This window comes from Cydia splendana, chromosome 18, assembly GCF_910591565.1.
Source record: "Cydia splendana chromosome 18, ilCydSple1.2, whole genome shotgun sequence".
Classification (NCBI taxonomy): Eukaryota; Metazoa; Arthropoda; class Insecta; order Lepidoptera; family Tortricidae; genus Cydia; species Cydia splendana.
This window is the reverse complement of record NC_085977.1, coordinates 1,796,781-1,818,534: the sequence shown is the minus strand read 5'-3', so window position 1 is coordinate 1,818,534 and position 21,754 is coordinate 1,796,781. Positions and strand designations below refer to the sequence as shown.

At 35.7% G+C, this 21,754-nt stretch overlaps 1 protein-coding gene across 2 annotated transcripts in view; it reads left to right on the top strand.

The window, feature by feature from the left end:
• Positions 1-21,754, top strand: part of LOC134799339 (homeobox protein homothorax) — a 346,576-nt gene that overhangs the window by 9,614 nt on the left and 315,208 nt on the right. For both annotated transcript variants that reach the window (XM_063771743.1, XM_063771744.1), the window contains exons 2-3: positions 10,550-10,722; positions 15,133-15,274. In XM_063771743.1, the coding sequence (XP_063627813.1) occupies positions 10,550-10,722; positions 15,133-15,274 (315 nt within the window). The remainder of the gene's footprint in view (positions 1-10,549; positions 10,723-15,132; positions 15,275-21,754) is intronic.

Below are 21,754 nucleotides of genomic sequence, written 5' to 3'. Positions count from 1 at the left end.
TGCGTACATGTGATCGTATCGCTTATAAATACCTACGTGTTATTAGGTATTGTGAGTTCGAATACATTATTCACTGTTACGAATCGCTTCTGGTGGCCCCCTAGACGTATGAATGCGTTGCCAGATGACAGAGTCGAGCGGGATAGCTATAGATTATATGCGCGGGTGCGAGCGAGGTGAAAGCTAAGGGTGGCGTCACAGACCCACCCCGCGTCGCGAACACTCGCCTGCGTTTGAAACGTCCTTCTACATGTTTTTTTTAATAATCTAACATTAAACCGGCCGCAAAAGTTTCGTTTTCAGAAAGCCACAACATTCGCTTACTCATATCCAAGTTAATTCTCCACTTCCCAGAACCGACCGACCTACGCTAATCTCCAAACCGCAATCGTAAAAAACGGATTTTGCAACCAAATTTAAATAACCACGATCAATACAAGGTTTAATTAGAAGTCCAGTCATCAACACTGACGGAGACATATGTGGATCATATAGATCTTTACCGTGTACGCATTAGCCACCCGAAGAAACGAACGCGTAAAACCATACGGCCCGCAAAAACCCGCCCAAACAACTTATTACTTCGTAGAGATTCCCAGCAAAAACCACAGGAATGCCATTTAAAAAAATTAAAACGCACGTTTTTATTTTTTCGTTATGGCAACACAAATGGACTAAAGGTTATCTCGAAGGAAAAAAGGCGGGACAGAGCGATTCCATTTTTAAAACGTATCATTTAATTTTGGAACCGGCTCTCAAGACGTCAAAAGGTAGTCATTACATATTTTGTGGCCGATAGCTTAGCGCCCTGTAGATTACGTTTCTATTTATGAGTTATGATCAGAAAAACTCCCTCCGGAATGCTATAGTTTGATCAATTTCATAGGCGCATTGTGACGTGAAATAGTGCGTAAAAAGTGGCCTTTTCGCATTTTAAATACACGTATACCGGTTCGATTGCGACGGAGGTGTCAATGCTATCATTACAGAATTTTAATTACCCTCATCCCTTCGTACGTGTAGGAATGCGATGTGGCACTGACCTAAATAATTTATGGGAAAATATTTGTCTACGCCGATTGGGACCCAGTGCACGTTCGTTTTTTCTGGGCGTTATGATTCGAAATTAGAATAAAGTGATTTAAGCGGTCACACACGCTTTTACACTTGCCACATGGAGCGACACCCGCCTACGGGTGACGTAAGCGCGTCCCGGCTCCAACAAGCCCGCTTTGATTGATCGTCGCGTCTCCAAAACATTGAACACTTTCAGTAATGCGTTTGAATTTCGAACAACGGTTGCGTCAGCCGGTATTATTTTAATCAGCCAGTGTTCTGAATTCGAATTAAATGTAATTCGAAATGTGAAAAAGCACTTTAGGGAAGAACGCGAGGTTATTGAGGTTGAGGCAACAATTGAGATTGTCGTTTTGAACTTGGAATGCTTTAGGTGTTATTCCCACCGACCGGTGTAAGCGGTGATCCCACTATTCATATATTAGTTACAGGTCTAAAGACCACACTATAAACTGGTTTTCTGAGACGAGCGTTCAGCGTTATATTGAAGCCGTTGTTGGACATTCGATGTAACGGATCTTTGCGTAGGATGGACATTCGTTTAATGCAAGAGGGGACAGTCCAACTGTTATCTTGCGAAAGGCCTACTTAACTTGAGATAAATATAAGATGACTCGTTCGGGAAAACTTGTGTTGAAGTTCTGGGAACCTAATCTAGGTAAATCTGCGTAGATATCGACGTCATTTCTTCTTAATTATAAGTTAGTCATGGTTTTATCAACCGAACGCCGCGATTGGAGAGTAAATATTCACAACACAAATATGTTTTGTATCTCAAATCGCAAACTGAATTTATATTTATACTCTGATAAGTAGATAGTGGACATTTTATATGAATAGATAAATACAAATGTCTAATATAGAATTAATAATATTTTGCTACTTTTTCTTATTGACCGATATGAGCGCGCTTTATAGAAAAATCTTAACTTATCAAGTAGAAAAAATATCCAGTATTTTTTCAGAACTTTCTTAAAAAAGCTTGGTCGTTAAAAACCATACTTAACTTAAAGTACTTTTACTAACCTAAAGTAAAAACACTTTTATATATTAAAAGAGCATCTAAATAGCAAGTTTGTGACTAAAACGCTATATAAATCCGTTGCTAATTCTTTAGCCTCGTTATCGCGTGTCCGAAACGGCCGCCATCTTGTTCGTTCGTTGACGTTTAATTGTAGCCGCCATTTTGATTTTGATTTCAGTCAGGTCAAGTTTAGAAAACGGGTTAGCGGCATAAATGAAAAACATACTTTTGAATTTTGTCTAAATTTTAATGGAATTATACCAGGTTCTAGGAAATACCTAAAAAGAAGCTATATCGAGCAGTTTCGGCTTTAAAATTGACGTTTTAAAGCGCAAGTATCAAAAAGTTGCTCCTCAAGATTCCAAGTATCAACACTGTTCAAAATTTACGATTCAGTAGTAATTTCTACGTCAATATAGGATTAGTTATAATTATGACATTATGATAAGCTATCAAGACACCAGATACAGCGAGCACACACGCCGCAATGGCGGACGCATATAAACAAAATCTTTCGCATTTAGTTACTTCACTGATAACGAACAAAGACTTATTGGATACATATTAATATATCATTTATATTATACACGTAGAGAACGCTTCATATCTATATCTGTACTGAATACTGAACTTTATAGCCGTAACAGACTACCGCACCGCACCAAGGTCACGGTGCGGTGCGGCAGTTTGTTACGGCTTTTACAGTTGCTCAAAGGTTGTAAAAGATCCTTTGAACGTTTGACGGCCTCCTAGCCTAGTCGCTAGTGACCTTCCTATGAAGCAGGAGGTCCCGGGCTCGAATCCTGGTTAGGGCATTTGTGTGTTTATCACAAATTTTCGTCCATGAGGTACGGAGTTCCTATGTATACAAGTATTTATATATTATATATATCGTTGTTTAGTACTCACAATACAAACCTTATTAAGCTTACTGTGAGACTAGCTCGATCTGTGTAAAATTGTCCTATAATATTTATTTATTTTATATAAGTGAGATGTCTTACAAGTACGCTTTTCGTAGGCTATCGCAGAAAACCGTTACATGGGGAAACATGACCGGTAGTCTAAAAATGGACAAATTTCAGATTATAACACTATTGTTTATATTTATAAACATACTTAGGCAGCTTAGGCTAAGTGCATCTATGCTCTTACCCTTGAATTACTAAATATATACCTACTGTATGAATATGTATGTCTGTATGTAACACGTTTGTGGCTGTCAATCTAGAATTCCAACATGACACACCTTCAGTAAGCAACTTAATTTAGCAGTTTTATGACATATAAGGGGACGTAACGGATATAGCCATTTTAAGACATTTATAACACGTGCCTAGGCAAATGCCTATGTCAGAGAGGTGCGAACATATTATGAACAATTTATATTGATTATCGGCCGTATTCGAACAATGAGATACGTCAAATACTAGATATTGAAACGATATGGATTGGATATGTCAGTGTCAAACAACTGTCAAAATTGACCTTTCTTCAAGCAAAAGCGTCACTTTTGACACTTGTTTGACACTGACATATCCAATCCATATCGTTTTAATATCTAGTATTTGACGTATCTCATTGTTCGAATACGGCTGTATATAATTATCATTGCGACATCGTTGATGTGGGTTAGATATAGGTATATATCTAGTATACGTAATTACGTACTTACGTAGGTACCACGATCATAGTTAACTGATAATTGTGTACCTACCTTACCTTAACTAGCAAAGGGTCTATTCGTGGTGGGTGTGTTGCTGATTGTCTTATTAATAGAAGTAAATACATATAATACATATTTGGGGACGATCTTACACAGATCGGCCTAGCCCCAAACTAAGCAAATCTTGTACTATGGGTACTATGCGACGATATACCTACATACGTATCTATAAATACATGCTTAGATAGCTAGAAAAGATTCGTAAGTCAGAAAAAAAGATTTGTGATTGTGATAAACACACAAATCAATGTTTTTACCGCAATTCGAACCTGGGACCTCCTGCTTAGTAGGCAGGTCACTACCGACTAAGCTAGGAGGCCGTTGGTATTTTTTTAAACATTTAAGTAACTGTACGTTTGTGCAGGTAAAAATACATTAGTATATTTAAGTAGGAAAAAAAAAACATAATTAAATAACTAACCTACAAAACTAAATCTAAAAATAAATAAAACTAAACTTAAAATAAATAATTACAAAATATCCCCCTGCGGAATGGTGCCGTAGATACTGGCCGCATTTCCTCGCTGTATCGCAATACTTATTCTTTGTGCGAGGAAGCTGCCAGATCTACGGTCACCAGTGGAAGATTGTTTAAGTTAAATAAGTATATGAAGAAAGTAGAGTTATTTAAATATATCCCTTCAAAGACCTCTTCCACGTATCACGTATGTAACACGTATATCGTATATCCATAATAACTGGTCATATAAACGTCATGTAATGTAACTCGTTATGCAGCGATGATAATTTAACCGTGATTACTCCGAAGGCCACAGATATTATCCTATTCGATTAGATTTGCTAATGGAGGCAAGTGAAATACGATATAATAGCTAGGATTTATCTTAATACCTATCTATTTATCTTGAACTTGTCATTTTGAATTAGGCAACATAGTAAGAAAACAGAAATTTACATGATATTAAAATAGTTTTATCGGAATTAATTCATAATGTTTGCATTTATGCATTTGCTATAATAGTGTGCTCTGTGATAAAGAAATCCACATTATGTTTAGCTCTAATGAGTTGTAGCAAATTCCATTGAGTATTATGTTCACTATTTGATCTTTTTGCAATTTTTGAAAAAATTATATATATAGAGCCAAATTTGTCTCATATATGAGTAGTTAAATGGTTAGAGAATTTAAATGAATCAAACGAGTTTAAAATCAGCTGTATATCATTAGTAGTTTTATTGATTCAGTTTTGCATAGATCTATGCGTCACTTGACCCACTGATTTGGCAGTTTTACGATACCTGTCAATAAATATTTTAGGACAATTTTACACATATCGACCTATTTACACAGTAAGCTCAACATTTTGCTGGTTTTGTAGGAACTAGACGATGATACATTAATAAATATACCTCCTGCTTCTTAGCAGGGTCACTACCGACTGGGCTCGGAGGCCGTCAATGTCACATTAAAGAATTAATTTTATACAAATATAAATAGGTAAGTGATTGAATCGTCTAAAAACAATCATAATTGTAAAATTTCTCATTCGATATATCACATTTTCATGGTATTAAAAGGAGAGAACGAGATAATATGACCTATAATTGCAGATAGCAAAAAATGCAGTCACAAGAGTGTCATTTAAACCTAGGCATAGCTAGAAGTTCAAACAGTGCGAAATCGTTAGACGGTATAATTTATGCGCAATAATTAAAGTCGAGTGTACACAGGTCTTAATCGAGCCGACTATACAGGCTAGGCTAACCACGTAATAACCGGCATTATTTTATTATCTATGCTAGATTTGTACGGGAATTGCATATGATTTGTTATTAAATCGCTGGTAATGAGGTTCGGGTAACGGATAATTTTATATTTTACAGTACAATAGTGGGTTTTCCTTAATGTACGCGTAGGCGTGAACAATCTTGGCGAAACGCATTGATAGGTAGTTGAATTTGTTTAAGCTGACCGTTTAGGACTATCGTGCTCTTATAGTCCGAAACGGTCAGCTTAAAAAAAAAACAACTATAAAGGGTCATACCTAATACGGGTTAATACAAAAGCTTTTATCATACACATTCAAACCTATTAAAACCTTTGTATTGATTGAATACAAATATGATTCGTATTAAAATATCAGATTTTTTTGTCTCTATATATTACTGATTATAATAATTTAATTCTTACACTTCATTCGATTCAGCTGTTTAAGCGTGAAGAGGTAACAGACAGACAGTTACTTTCGTATTTATGATAATTAAGTAGGGATTATGTGAAAATATTACGCTACACTTTATTACACCTTTATGTATTTTACGTTTAAGTGTTAATATTCTATTTAAATATACGATAAATATAGAGTAAGGCAAACTGAAATAACCTACACCATTTTGCTCTACCAATTAAAATCAGTTTAGTTTTCATGCATGAATAAAACATATCCAGCAATTATACAACTAATTAAAGCAAATGAATAACGGACTGACTAAAAAAACTTAATATTAATTATAACCCCAATAAAACACCTTGAAAAGGCCCACTATATAACTATTACCCGACCACCTGCGATATAGGCCTACAGGTGGCTACGACTAATAGTACTTAAATCAATGTAGCAGGCTCTGGTTCCTAGTCCATAATTTGCTTAATATACCATAACCTAGGGAGCAAACGCTAGATTGCTACTCTCCGTCCCTTAGTTATAGTCCTATAATGGTCGTATAAAGGTTTAGTAAATGGCTAATAACGAATCATTATTGTGTTACTGCAGTTTTAAGTAATGATTTAATTTCCCTTCAGTGATGTTTGCGGTGTGTAATTTAGCGTTGAATTTTTTATGACGGAATCGTGTGTTTTGCGGTTTATATAGTTTACAATTAGGGGTTACTTAAATACTTATGTTTTATATGCGGATACTTTGTATTTATGCCAATTCGGTTTATTAAGTATACATTATTTATTTGATACAAAAGTGAATACCTATTTATAAGGAGTGTGAAAAAGACTAAATGCCATCAATTAATTTAACGAACAGTGGCACTGCCAAGTATATCGAAGCGAACAAGAAGCTCACAAATATCTGAACACCACAAGGTCAAGGCGTTAGAGTGCATGATATTTTTAAGAGTTCTCTCTGTAGGAACGTTGAGAAAAATGCTGCCATTTCTAGGCTAGATTTTTAGACAGGATGTTATTCATTAATTTCAACGTAGTTCTACTCAAAAACAGTTACGCTATCAGCCTTTATCTCCGAATTGAATGATTCCTTTCATTTATTCTAGAAAAAAGCAGTTTTTCAATGCTTTTTTGCTCCAAGAGTTTTAACCCAAGTTTCTAACCTTTCCCACGTTATGTCACCTTCGTTCCCGGCAATAATAATATTTATATTGAGCTTATCAGCAATCTCGAACAATATTCGCACTAAAACAATTACTGCTTTTAACATCGGCGGTAACTAATAAAGTCCCGTGAATGCAATACCATACACTACGTAGCGCCAGCAAAACAATGGGAAACCATTCGATAATCCGCTTTGAAAATAACTGGAAACGGAAGAATTGCTGTATTCGCTATGTGCACGACGGGTGCTTGCATTTTGTGGGCTTTTCTACGTTCATATCATCATCATATCAGCCCTTTATCGCCCACTGCTTGAGCATAGGCCTCTCTTAAATTCTAGTACGCCACTGAACTAATCTCATCCAGAAGTGACCCGCAATCTTTCGTATGTCGTCCACCCAACGAGCCAACGGACGCCAGGCGCTTCTTTCATCCGAAAGCGGTCACCATTCTGTTAACATTTTAGTCCACCTGCCATCACTTTGCCTAGCAACATGTCCCTTTTCTACGTTACATCTTATGAAGTAAATTTAATTCAAACTCTAAGCGTTAATGTGCGACCTTCCATAACATTACGTGTGTTTGTTGCAATCAGCGCCAGAGGGCTTACCGCGAAAACCGAAATTCGCAAATTGCGGGGATCTTACTCTTTTACTCAAATGAAGGTGTAATTAGAGTGACAGAAAGAAATGCCCGCAATTTGGGAATTTCGTTTTTCGCGGTTATAGCTCAGTTTTGCAAATAGTGCTATAGCTTCTGCCCGCGCCTTCTCCCGCGTAGTTGTTAAAAACTTTCAACCCTTTTTACTCATATAAAAATAGTAAATATGTTTGGTTGTAAAGGGAATGTTATCAATAACAAAGCATAGTTTCAAAAAAGTAAAAAGCAGTATTCAATCTTAATAGTGATTATTATATTCGTATAGATATAAAGATAAATTTAATGTGACAACAATTCGTATCGATAAGCGATCGTACGGGATTAATCAAATTTGCCTGTTCGCTAGCTATTGATTTTGTGATAGTGAAATCGAACATTTTAATTATTTCGTAAAGCAGTAATATATGATCAATTGATCATTGTCAAGAGGGCGCTGTTATTCTCATTTATATGGTGACTGTTCAGTATAGTATGACAAAATTAGTTCCAATGAAATTCCGCAACGTGGCGCGTGATCATATATTACTGGTCATATTTATTTTGGATCTTTCTTTAAGGCCAGTTTAATACCCGAATCCAGTTTCTGAACTTAAAATAATCCATAGACAATATTTTAGGGCCTTTAAAATTGTAGAACACTCTTTATGATAGCTAAGAAACATAAAACTTGAGATAAGGGTATTTTATAAGTATGTAAGGTGCTCGAACGCGTTTTTTTTTCAACGACAAGTATTTCTTTTTTCTATTGCTTGTACTAATATGCTGTCTGTACGTGTATGTATTGTTTACTTGCCGTTGCCAGTGCTAAGTAGGTAGCCAGTAACGAGACCTAGTGCTTACTTTATCGACTGAAACTGATACTGCGCGTAGAAATAAAAAAACTGTATAATGGCAATAAAAACTCACAGTCCAACTAACGTCGACAGTTATGTGTTCCGGTATAGGTTTAAAATATTGACACAGGATGTTTATAAGAAGTGAAAATGAGATACATTTGATGTCTACTTACTAGCGTTAGTAGCTTTTCCAACGACACAAACTTTTTTTTTGCGGCGCAGGAATTTCAGCCAGTGCTTCCGCGTAGAAAAAAAGTTAAGGCATTTTTCGAATCTTAAATTTATCGGAGCGTGTTTGTCATGCCTACGACAACGAAAATGTCTACTAACGTTTTAGGCGAGGTAATGACGCATCGATCGGTCCAAATCGCACAGTCACTGTATTTGATAGCAGACCCGCTCTTCAAAATCGTTGGGTCTATTCATATAATACTTAGATGCTACGTGCGGTTTGGAACATTTTAAGATGATACATACATATCTCTTTTTTTTAACAACTATGGCCTGGATGCGAGTCATTTAAGCCAATACACATCTCAATTTTGTGGAATTTTTAAAGCGTGTTCTATTGTTAGTAAACACACTATTGTTTGGGATATGTGAACGGATTGAACATACAAAAATTTTCTGTAAAATAGAGGTTATCTCAATTAATTACAATTACTTGAAAGACAAAAGCGGCACTAAGTGGCCTGTCAAATATTCTTTAAGCCCCGTAATCTACAGGGAATACATTTTAAAAGCTCAAGCAAGTTTAATTGATGGTAGATAGCCATCGGTCGATGACTCGACTATTTTAATGAATATTCAGTGCCCTTCGTTCTTTTTGGACAACTTAAAACTTTTTAATTGTAAGAGAGGTGTAAAAGGATTATGTTTTGTCCCTTTTTTGGGCACTTAAATAGAATGAGAGGTGAAGGGGTTTATTCTGGTTTGTAATGCCTTTAGACGCGATGACTTGTTTCTTTGCAAAATAGGTGTTTATTGGTTTTTGATGAACATTATCAAGATTATTAAATATGACAATGTTATGTGACGAAAAATATTCAGTATGAAGTTACGAGTATATACCTCTTGTAATTCTAAATAATAGAATATTTCCTGTCATTCTTTAAACGATTAGAGACAGGTGTGCAGTGACTCCACAAAAATCAAAACCAGCAATTTAAGTCACTAACACACCCGTCATTCTTGGAGCAGCCGTAGCATGATCTGACTACAATTATTATAAATATGAAATAATAATCAAAATGTCTTTATTTCATTTTTGTTCTGGAAAATAATAGTTATATTTGGTCAAGCAAATCTTGTCAGTAGCAAAAGGCGGAAAATTTGAAAAATTGCAGATTAGCAACACTGTTTTCGAAAAATTCCAAAATCACGTGTCATCTGTGTTTTATCTGTGGGATGTCGATCGTGAATGACAGCCATTTTGTTTATTTATATTCTGAATCGTTGCTATTTTAAAAGAAATTTCTGCTATCACCATTAAATACCAATATATTAAATAAGATTGTGCATGAACTTAAGCAAAGTCAAGGTACCTACAATGTACAGTCATGCTCGTTGATCGTAAATATTTGTAAAATTTGAGATTATGATAATTACATGTTTTGGTTCGATGTACATTGCTGCTTTTCTTAGCGCAATACTGCTCTTTGAGTGTTGCCCTACTTCACTTTGCTGTACATTGCTACTGACATGCTTTGCTTGACTGACTATATTTTATACCAAGCTACGCAATGACAAAGTGTGGCAATGTCAAAATATGACGTTTTAATGACACCCCTCATTTTGTTCTTCAAGTCAGTGCAAAGTTATCGTAGACGGACTCTACATCTTTTCATCCTGATCCTGGCCGATTTTTTCCCTTCTAAAGCCCTGGTGTTACATAACCTAACATAACCTTAATTTTCTTGCAGTACGACGAGGGCCTCCACGGGGGTGGTTACATGGAGGGGGGCGCGATGTACCACGAGCACAGACTGACGCACCCCCACCTCCCCGCGGTCCACTACCCCCCGCCGGCGGCGCCCGCGCACGCGCTGCCTGGCGAGCCGCTCGTCCATAAGAGGGACAAGGACGCAATATACGGGTGAGTCCGGTGGTAACGTGTGATGTTTCTATATTTTTGATGAGCTGGTAAACTCTTCTTTATATTTCCTACATCCTAAGGCATGCTTAAAGCACTTAGAGCTTACGTGTATAGAGTGTGTAAGTTAAGAGTACCTCAGGGTACTTTATTGGGACCCAATTTTTTATACTTGTACTGAGGAACATTTTGGACATTCGAGCAGTCCATATACACTTAAAAAAAAGATTTATTCTGGATAGAGAGTCCTTACCTGGTTTTCATATTTACATTTGATTTTATGCATGTGAGGTAACATTATATTGGTTTGCTACCCTAAGATAAATCTTCTACTACATATATTGTTGTTCTTCAGAATATCTTAATTATTACATAATAAAAATTTAATTTAATCCCTCTTTTAGGTGTATTATCTTTTCCTTCGTGGTATTCATTACTTTAATTAAAATCATATAACATTTTTTTATATTAAATTCCTTATCTTCGTCCTCAACGATAATGATTACTGCTAAGCAATTGACATGGTTGTCTAGTTTCAATTTTCCACCAGCAACATCAGCATTCATTCTTCGAACTAGCACTCTCCAATCGTGACGACACGCACTATCAGTTATTACCTGATATAGACATAATTATGGATCCGTATCGTGGCGCTCAGAGCGTTATCTGATACGTCATAATCTCTGTTTGTTATTATTATGACAAATATTTTCGAATATTTTTCTGATTCAAGTTCATAGCATTAAACATGTTATGAGTTGAGTAATTTACATTGAAACGTTGTATAAAAAGGAAACTTCTTATTATTATTGCTTCCACCAGTTTTACAACTGTATGAATTATACTTGCCTGTATAACTGATGGAACGAACAGGTCTCTTGGTCTGATTCTGTTTGCAACCTTCATGACTTACCTGTACTTATATGTGATCGCTGCTTTTCCTTTAGTTTCTCAAGCCTTTTATCGTTAGACTTTCAATTCCTTGCTTCAATTTCTTTTATACATATCTTATATATGATGTTATTTATGAACTCAACATGTTTTTATGAAGTGTCCGCTTTAAATTTTATACCTTCTTTATCATATTTAACAGCTTCCTCCTTTACCTTTTGGGTTCGATTGTGACTTTTCCAATCATCGCCTACACCACATGGATTACTGTTTAGAAAGTGAATATATATTAACATAAATATAACCAGCAGCATAACAACGTAAATAATGTGACATATTAGGACATTGATGGCTCTAACAGCAGCTATCAGTGACATTAACAGCTGCGCACGAGTCGATACTGTTAATTTATGGACGAGATAAATAGGAAAATTGATTCCGATTTTAATTTTTTATGATATTTGTTATTTATGGTTGCTATTTGTGGCATAGCGTGGGAAAATATAAATAGTAATCCGAAAGAGTTATCTGTTGGAATTTAAATAGTTTTAGATCGAGAGCAAGTAACCGAAGAGTCAGGTTCTCTTAGCTTGCTAATGACTATTTCTTGATAAAAATCTTGAATAGACCATTCAAAAATAGACTTAAGTTTAAGAAGGATTATCTACAGACCAATATAGTCTATTTGACGCAACATTTTTCTTTGAAATGAAATAATCTTTCCTTTATCGCTAAAAAGCTTTTAGCTCCATTAAATTTCCACCTAAACTCAGAAAAGACATTATACTAAACTATGTTTGGTCAAAATTTGCGTTTCATAGCCGTGGTGAGATGGTATCAGTCAGAGGCGCGACCTCTGCCACTTGCTCCATTACAAGGAGCTTAGTTTTATCAGACCAAAACTTGTCAACAGAGGGCGGGAGCCAGTTATAGCGAATTTCGTCAAACACCATTTTGTTCTATAGAATTGTGATCTGATGTCAAGTTCAAAATTGGAAAATTTTTGCGAATTGAGATTGGAATTTTGTTGTTATTTATCATCATAGTCATCAATGTCATAACATATACCGTTTTTGATATAATTGCCAATTTAAGTACATACTTACTTGACGTTATGAATTGAAATTGTTGAGAAATCCTTTTAAATGATTGGTGCTGTCAAAACAGAACTGAAATAAATACTGCTTTAGCTTTAGTGTTAGAGAAATATATATTTTTACACAAAAACGTAATATCAAATCGGATCTAGGTCAAAATTTAATTAAAACGCTGTTTCACGTTTCTAGGTTTCTTTATTTTTATTACATGTAAGTATAAGAAACCATAAACCACGGATTTTATGACATTAAATTATTCATAACTCAACGCCACGATGCATCCATGTTCGAATAAATCTAACCGACTATAAACAATGAATAATTTTAATTTCCCGCCGTAAATACGAGCTGCGGCGTATTTAAAGGTCACCTTTTTTTTAATAGCTTTCTTCCACTTTCAAGCACTGTATTTTATTTGTTTTACGCAATTTCTTGTGTTTTGTGCGTAGATGCGTAACCGTGTGAGTACAATAACCGCGTATTATGATAATGGCTAATAATAAGTAGTGTATTTTCATATTCCGATTTTAATTTTCTGCTATAAACTCCATAACGCTCGTAAATCGTAGTCTCTTTGATTTAAAGATGTTCGCGCCAGTTTTTAGTATTTGTTTTATCGTAATCGTAGAAGTATTTTTTTAGCTTGATATGCTTGAGAGAGTTAGTTTTTAGATTAATTACAGTATTTTTTGCTTGCGAGGAATACATTTTACGCAATTTTCACATGCTAAAATGCCGTTAAGATTGCTTTCAATGATATCGATTCATTGAATATTGATGAAACATTACTAGCTATTTCATCTCTCATAGGTCCTATTTAGGTCAATTTTTACGCGCGTATACGCCAAAGCATTCTGAATATGCGTGAACAAAAAGATGTAAATATGAAAGACGTAAGATGTATGTTATATTAGTTATATACAAAAACTGCTTTTATATGTCATTTTGTTTGGATAATTTTTTTATTTGAAAATTTTTGCCAAGAAGCTGCCTACTTAAAAAAAACCTCGCCTATCATGTTCTGTCAATCAAAAGCAATATGTGGTATCTATGTATGGGAAGCTTTTCAATTTTGAGTAGCAGTGTGAGATACGAGTTTTTTTTAAAAGTAGTGACACAATGTGGCCGTGTGTCGCTGACACTGGGACCCCACATCCAAGACACTAGATGATATCGGCAGCACGTCTCATCACAATCTGCATCTCATCTCACTCGCGCACTCAATTATCCTATTGTTTGAATTTATAAGATTTGCCGCGACTGAAGAGCGTGAAGGGTGTGGCTTTGATTTGCTTTTAAAGTTAAGATAAAGATTTATTTGGGATTTAAGGCTATTTGGGACAATTTAAATTTTGCGTTGACCAAAGAAGGAATAGGTACTCGAGAGCGGGTTCCTATATTAAGCGCTAGCTCTAATATATTTATTGAATATTTGTCGTAATATACATAAAACATAAATTATCACGCCAACAAAAAGTCCATCGAGAACTACACTGAGTACAGTGTAGTTCTCGATGGACTTTTTTGATTATGATGAGTGATCCCAGCACTGCACTGCTTTCACGTTTACATGAGATGATGAGGCCAACGCAGTCGATTAAAAATATAAAAAACCGGGCAAGTGCGAGTCGGACTCGCGCACGAAGGGTTCCGTACCATAATGCAAAAAAACAAAAACAAAAAAAAGCAAAAAAAAAAACGGTCACCCATCCAAATACTGACCACTCCCGACGTTGCTTAACTTTGGTCAAAAATCACGTTTGTTGTATGGGAGCCCCATTTAAATCTTTATTTTATTCTGTTTTTAGTATTTGTTGTTATAGCGGCAACAGAAATACATCATCTGTGAAAATTTCAACTGTCTATCACGGTTCGTGAGATACAGCCTGGTGACAGACGGACGGACGGACGGACGGACGGACGGACAGCGAAGTCTTAGTAATAGGGTCCCGTTTTACCCTTTGGGTACGGAACCCTAAAAATGTGGTGAGACACGTCTGCTCCGAAAAAATAAACGGGATAGCTATTAATGTCCTGCTCCTCATTGCTGTCCTGTCCTGACAGTATTCTTCTCCTAGCGTTCAAATTGTGTTATCAATGTGGAGAGGACCGGCATAGAACATTTTTGGTTGAGAAGACTGTCACAGGGCAAAGACTCTCGTCTTTGTATAAATACGTCGCTCAGGCACAGTCAGAAAGGAAGAACTTCGCTCCATTTGCTCTACCGACCTTCTGTAAGTGAAATATGTGTACAAACGCAAGAGTTTGAAGCGACGAAAGAGCATATAGAAGGCCTTACCTTACCTGATAGATGGTCTTCTCCACATTGACGTATGTTCTGTCCACGCTGCTGCTCACTGCCTCTGTGTGACCAGCATTACAATACACTAAAACTATAAGCTGACTAATTGGTAACCTGTTCCAGGCACCCCCTATTCCCCCTGCTGGCGCTGATCTTCGAGAAGTGCGAGCTGGCAACGTGCACCCCGCGCGACCCCGGCGTTGCCGGCGGCGACGTCTGCTCCTCAGAGTCTTTTAATGAGGACATCGCTGTCTTCAGCAAACAGGTACTTACACTAATCACTGAGGACTTTTTTATAGCTCCTAGCTCCAATATATCGGAGTGATAGAAAGGCATATACTGGAAAACCACCACTACTACAACTTTACTATGCTGCACAACTTCAATAAGTGATTCTTCCTTTCTTCAAGAAATAAATTTCTTCCTTATACAAATAAATTCTGATTCTGATTTAATGGCAATGCTATTTTTGGTTTTGTTTAAGTTTTTACTGCCATCTATAAATATATTTTTTTAGAACCACAAATTTCAAATAAGAAATACACCAGAATGACGATGTTAGAGTTAATTTTGGAGTTTATTTGGGAGCTTGTGGACCATATTTGGGTACTTTTATTAAAAACATAAGGAGTTTAGCATTCATTCTAGATTGAGTGGAACTTGTTCATGAGGAAAGGTCAATATTATTAAATTATTATGTTAACTAACTTACTTACCTACTACTTACTTCGCTGGCTCAGTGACCCGAAGTGGATCTTGGCCTCCGACACTTGATTTTGCCATTCGTTCCCGTCCTGTGCGATCAGACGCCATTCAGCCGCTTATATGTCACAAATGTTTATGTACAAAGGTAGATAACGCAGAGCCTCATTTAAAAAAATTGGAATGCTGACAACATCCAAATTATTAATTTGTCTATTATACTGATTTCAAGGAAAAATTGCTGAAAAGATAAATAAAGACCATTACGTATGACCAATCAGATAAGGTGTAAATCGTGGTCATGTCGGCTTTGGATCATATTACAACAACCATGCAAGCAATAAAGACTCTTACTTATATAAGAATAAAGATCTTTTTAGGATGCAGCAGATTCGCTTTGATGGAGGTGGGTCTCGAAGTGCGATCTTCAGTTATCAAATATCGTAAAGATATCTGGTTTCTAGATTATAGTTCAGTCATAGATAGCTTTAGGCTTTAGGAGTTGACTTTAAATGACACCAGAGGTCCTACCGCTAACATCGAAAAATCGTTATCTACCTCTCTATCGTTCTTGCATATTAGAGCATGAATGTAAAGCGAATGCCCTAGTGCCCAATAGATGACACCCTGCTATCAACTCTATTGACAATTACTTAACTTTAAATATGACATGTATAGTGCGACATAAAATAGTAGAAATTAAATAAAATGTAACTTAAAAAAAAACCATACCAAAATGTGACAGTTTCGTAGGAAGTGGCGCCCCCAATAATTTTCTACAATTTATTGTCGGACTATATGTATTGGGACAGTGACGATCACTCGTACGTTTACTTTATGCGTTCTAATTGAATATAGCCAGTAAAACTAACGATAGTTTCAATTTTATTACAAAATAACTTCCATTAGAATTTAAATTATCTGTTATGAGTCGTATTCTGATTGTAATACGGGTTATGAATTTGATCTGAATTTGTTATGGCCATGTTCTGTCAGTGTCAAAAGTGACGTTTCTGGTTGGTGTCACTTTTGACACTGACAGATCATATCCAAATAAAAATCTAGATAGAATTCATAACCTGTTTATAAAATCAGAATACGTCTCGTGTTCTAAAAATAATATCAACGTTTAAAATTATACGACTATTGGCAACTTTGTTGTAGGTACTAGCAACATTACCTAGGCAATGATGATAAGATCGTCGTAGGTTGCCTGTTAGTTGACTTGACCATGCGTAGTAAATAATTGCTAATATATATCTATGCTGTATCTGGCCATAAACAATTTATATACGAAAGTACCCGTTTTCTTTGCCCTTCACTCCAGTTCAATGCATAAATGCCTTCCTTTAAAATTTCCGATAGACATAAAAAGCAAACCCAACCAAAGAAGCTTTTTGTTTTTTAATGAAACTAAAACCTAGCTCAGAAAATGGGGCGTTTTTCAGACACGATAGGTTAAAAATTCCACGCGCCGAGTATCGTATCCTCCAATAATTCGATTTCATATTTCCACGAAAAAACCCAACGGCGGACCGAAAATCCGTAATAAAAATCCATGCTTCCCCAATTTCCATTCCATACACAGCGTCCATTCACTACCCGAAATTACTCTGCAGAACACTGGCCGGAATAACTTTGTGAACGCACCTGCCGTCCCATCACGATTAAAAAAAAGAAAAAAAAAGTAAAAAGCGCGCGAACGCATTGGCATATTAAAATGTCGCGCAAAATGGCGGCTGTAAATCACTGGCTGCAATTTCTTACAGTAATGCTTTAATAAGTCTTAGGCGTAATTAGTAACGGTAAAATTGAATCGCATCGGATTGCTGTAGGCGTTTCAGTATCGATTGTTCAGGGTTCAAGCTGTAATCGTTTAGCTCTATGCTTGTTTGTACGCAAATTTTATCGTCAACTAAATTAAGTTTCGTATCAGTGGGACATAATCGATCCGACGCGTTTTTATTTTAATTATCATAACTCTTGAGTTTCTCGCCGGAGCGAATTGAATTGCTGGTTTTTTAGCGAGGCAAGATGTCGTCTAAAGCCAGTTTTTGTAAAAACAGAATTAAAAAACCGCCGTCAGGTGAATGTCGCCGCTTTTTAAAAGTTTAAAAATCGAACAATGGTGTTGCCACTGTTATTACCCATGAGTAAATTTTTGTTAAAAAAGCGAAAGTATAAACTCATCGTAGAAAGCTGTTTTAACCATAACATTTACTCAATAACTGTAATAACATGACAAGCCGAAACTAACACGTATCATTTGAATAACAATAAAACGTTAAAATAGAGTAATTTTACAATCGTTCCCGTAGAACCGGCAATCAGTAGAACCAACAATCAGAACCGTGTAATTTTGTCAATTTTTATTACCGCAAGTGTTTTTTTTTAAGCACAATAGGCGTTGACGTACTGCGGTGGCAGCCAGCGACCTAACGTCTTCACTTCACGAAAGAGGTTTTAATATCAATTCTGGCGGAAGTGAGTTTGTATAGACGTAATGATATGAAATTTCCCTTTATTACCAATATTATTGAATCGTTATCAGTCAAAGACTTCATTGTACTGTAATTATTGGAAGTAAATGGTATTTATAGTTGTTATATTGCAACTTTTGACCTGAGATAACTGGTCATGGAACTGACCGTTATTATTTATTGTAGATTGAGGAAGAACATATACTTTCTACTTATTACATAAGAGATCTTATACATTACTTGGAGACAAAAGACCCAATAAGAATAAAAAACAATATTAAAGTTGGTCAAACTAAATTTGTCAGTAAATAAGAACAAAAAAACTATACTCATCCTTTTCTTTTGGGTGCTAGTACTAGTGTAAGACAAAGATAGTATGATTCTCTATATCTACATATGTTTGAAATGAGACAGTCCTTTGACAAACTATAGGTACGTTTTAGGGTTCCGTACCCAAAGGGTAAAAACGGGACCCTATAACTAAGACTCCGCTGTCCGTCCGTCCGTCCGTCCGTCTGTCACCAGGCTGTATCTCATGAACCGTGATAGCTAGGCAGTTGAAATTTTCACAGATGATGTATTTCTGTTGCCGCTATAACAGCAAATACTAAAAAGTACGGAACCCTCGGTGGGCGAGTCCGACTCGCACTTGTCCGGTTTTTTTAAACCTATATTATAGTAGCCTATATAAACAGAGGTAAGTCTCTAATTGTCTGTCTTAAGACTTAAGAGAATAAGTACTAAACATAAATGACAACATTACTGGCCGATAGCATCTTAAAAACATTTCAATCACAAAAAATCTGTCACTAAATGTCCGATTGATATCAATTAATAAACCATTTATCATTAGTTACGTGCGTTAATCGCCTTAATTGCAATCGTAAAACTTATCGGGTGCATTGAGATAAAATTCGGTGACGACTCATAATAAATCATAAACCGTGTTTATTTTCGATGCCTATGTTATAAATATATTTTAAGTGGCTGAGTGATTGATATATAGAGCCACTTGTGAATGCTTCACGCTCAAAATAATGATTATAAGTAAAATTAGTAATATTGAATTGGATGATTGACAGTTATGAATTTGACAGATTGCGCGTTCCGTTTCACGTAAAATGGTTATGACTTTAACAATTACACACTTAAAATATTCTTTTTTTTATAATCTGGGTGAGGAACTTTAATATATATTTGTAAAGTTATAGAAAGACTTAGAAATCATTTCATACGATGAATAGGTAAATATGTAAAAGCATTGCTCTCATCTACCTATGCTTTATCCTATGTGTCACGAACGTTTTTTTTTCGTCTATACATATCTGTTTTTCATATTATATCTGTGACGAAAGTTAACTTTAACCCACGTGGGAATATACAAATAATTAAGACCACGTGTGTCACATACGTTCCATTCTCACATATGTAATCATTGGGAAGCGTTGACACCAGTAAAAGTGTTCATGCAGCATTTTAAACTATGAGATACATATAATATGTTTTCTTTAATTGTTTCTCATATTAACTATTTTTTGTAGTATTCTTTCAATATTAATAAAACACGCTTAATTGCAAAGACATATTACACTCACAATTATATTTCTTAATTAATTAAATACAGAAATATGACAGCATTCCATGCTTGAGCCACGTTTTGACGGGTGCGTTGACATTGTCAGTTTTTGCTGTCATTAAGTACACTGCCGATTTTGACTGATGACTCATATACAATACTTGAATATGTATGTATATATGCTCTGTTATAGTGACTCTGCTGCGATCGATTTCGATATTTTATATTACATTGTCTCATTTCAAAAAACTCCAGTTCTATGGACAATTTTTGGTTATTTCTATCTTTTCTTTCTGTCGCAACACATTACATGTGTTGCGTTATTTTTCAAAAAGATACAATCTTTTACCAATTATACGGAACACTTCAGAACTAACTACATTAATGAAACTGATCACACGACACGTCAAACAGAGCGCTACTACAATTATAGACATCTTTTCAAAAAGGGTTATAACAATAATCTATGTAAAATACTTTTTTTCCATGGTACATACAAAGAAACTTACTTAACCATGAATGCTCAATATCCCCATACCCTCCATAGATAGTTTAATTGGTATACTGTAATATTTAATAAATTCCCTTAGCATAAATAGTAAATTGGCGCTCCAATAATTGGTAGAGACGGTTCTTATAGAGCACTGTAATGACAAGTAATTAAGAATAATGATGGAATGATAATTGCTCGCGGGCATCGATTGTTTTTGTTGTGGGGGGTCAAAACCCCCTGGTAATTAGACACATCTGGTCTTAACTTTAGTATTATGTATGTGACCTGTAAGCAAAAATGTGAAAGTAGAAACAAACAAAAGTGTTACAATTCTGTAATTCAAAAAAAAACATGTACCTAATTTGAAAGAATGTTATACCTTATTATTATAATTTTCATCAACCATAATAATATGCCAATAATCAAAGGCAAGAATGTAACGTAGTGAAATAATTAATTAAAAAACAATTATAAAACCAAACAATTTTTAACCCTGGCCACACCGCTCGTGATCTAGCAACATTAACAGCTTGAATTAAAAACCATTCCCATTGCGTTGCCTAGTTTTTAGCGCAGTTCACACAAGTAGCAATATAAATGGCGTTCTGATACAGATATCGATTCAGTAATAAGCTATTTCCATCTTTAATTACTGTAATGGCTGTTAATTGACTTGTGTTTTCGCCGAGACAGATATTTATTCGTTTTAGATTTTATTGTAATGGAATCACGCTTGCTACTGAAACGTGGGAGCTAGTGCTTTCTAGTTTATAGCTTTATTAGCTCATAATCAGTTGGTGTTATTGCCATAAAATTTTCCATGGGATTAAAAAAGTTGAACATGGAAATGGTCTTAAGGTAGTATTCCTATTCCACCTATCCAATCATTGGACCATTCTTTTTCCAATGTGGATTGTGTCTCACATTTTGCTTAGTGGGAGAGTCTTAAGAATCGATGTGGGAAACCTACCTCGACGCTCATCTCATGGTGGAATAGTTATTTGTACAACAAGAGATCAAAGTTTGATATTTCTTCGAGTGCTTATTTTGAGTCCCGTGCAAGCGAAAGATTCTATAATAGATTCACGAGCGTAGCGAGTGAATCTAATTTAGAATCTTGAGCGTAGTAAGGGATTCAAAAGCGCACGAGATGTAAATAACTTTGATCTCGTGTAGTACACAAAATTTTTCACCCTAAGCAGTGAGAACATACCTAGAGGGACAGAGATAATAGAACCCAAGTATATCGAACTTGTATTAGACCCCGCATGTTGAAATGACATTTGACTATAAAGGTCACTTGAATGTCATTTTGTCTCACTCAGTGAGCAAAATCGCATTTTGCTCACTGAGTGATACACACTCAGTGAGCAAAATGCGATTTTGCTCACTGAGTGAGACAAAACGACTCAGTGAGCAAAATCGCATTTTGCTCACTGTTTTTAAGAAGCAAAGTACCCTTGTTCGAGCTGCTGAGGTGAAAAGAATATAAAC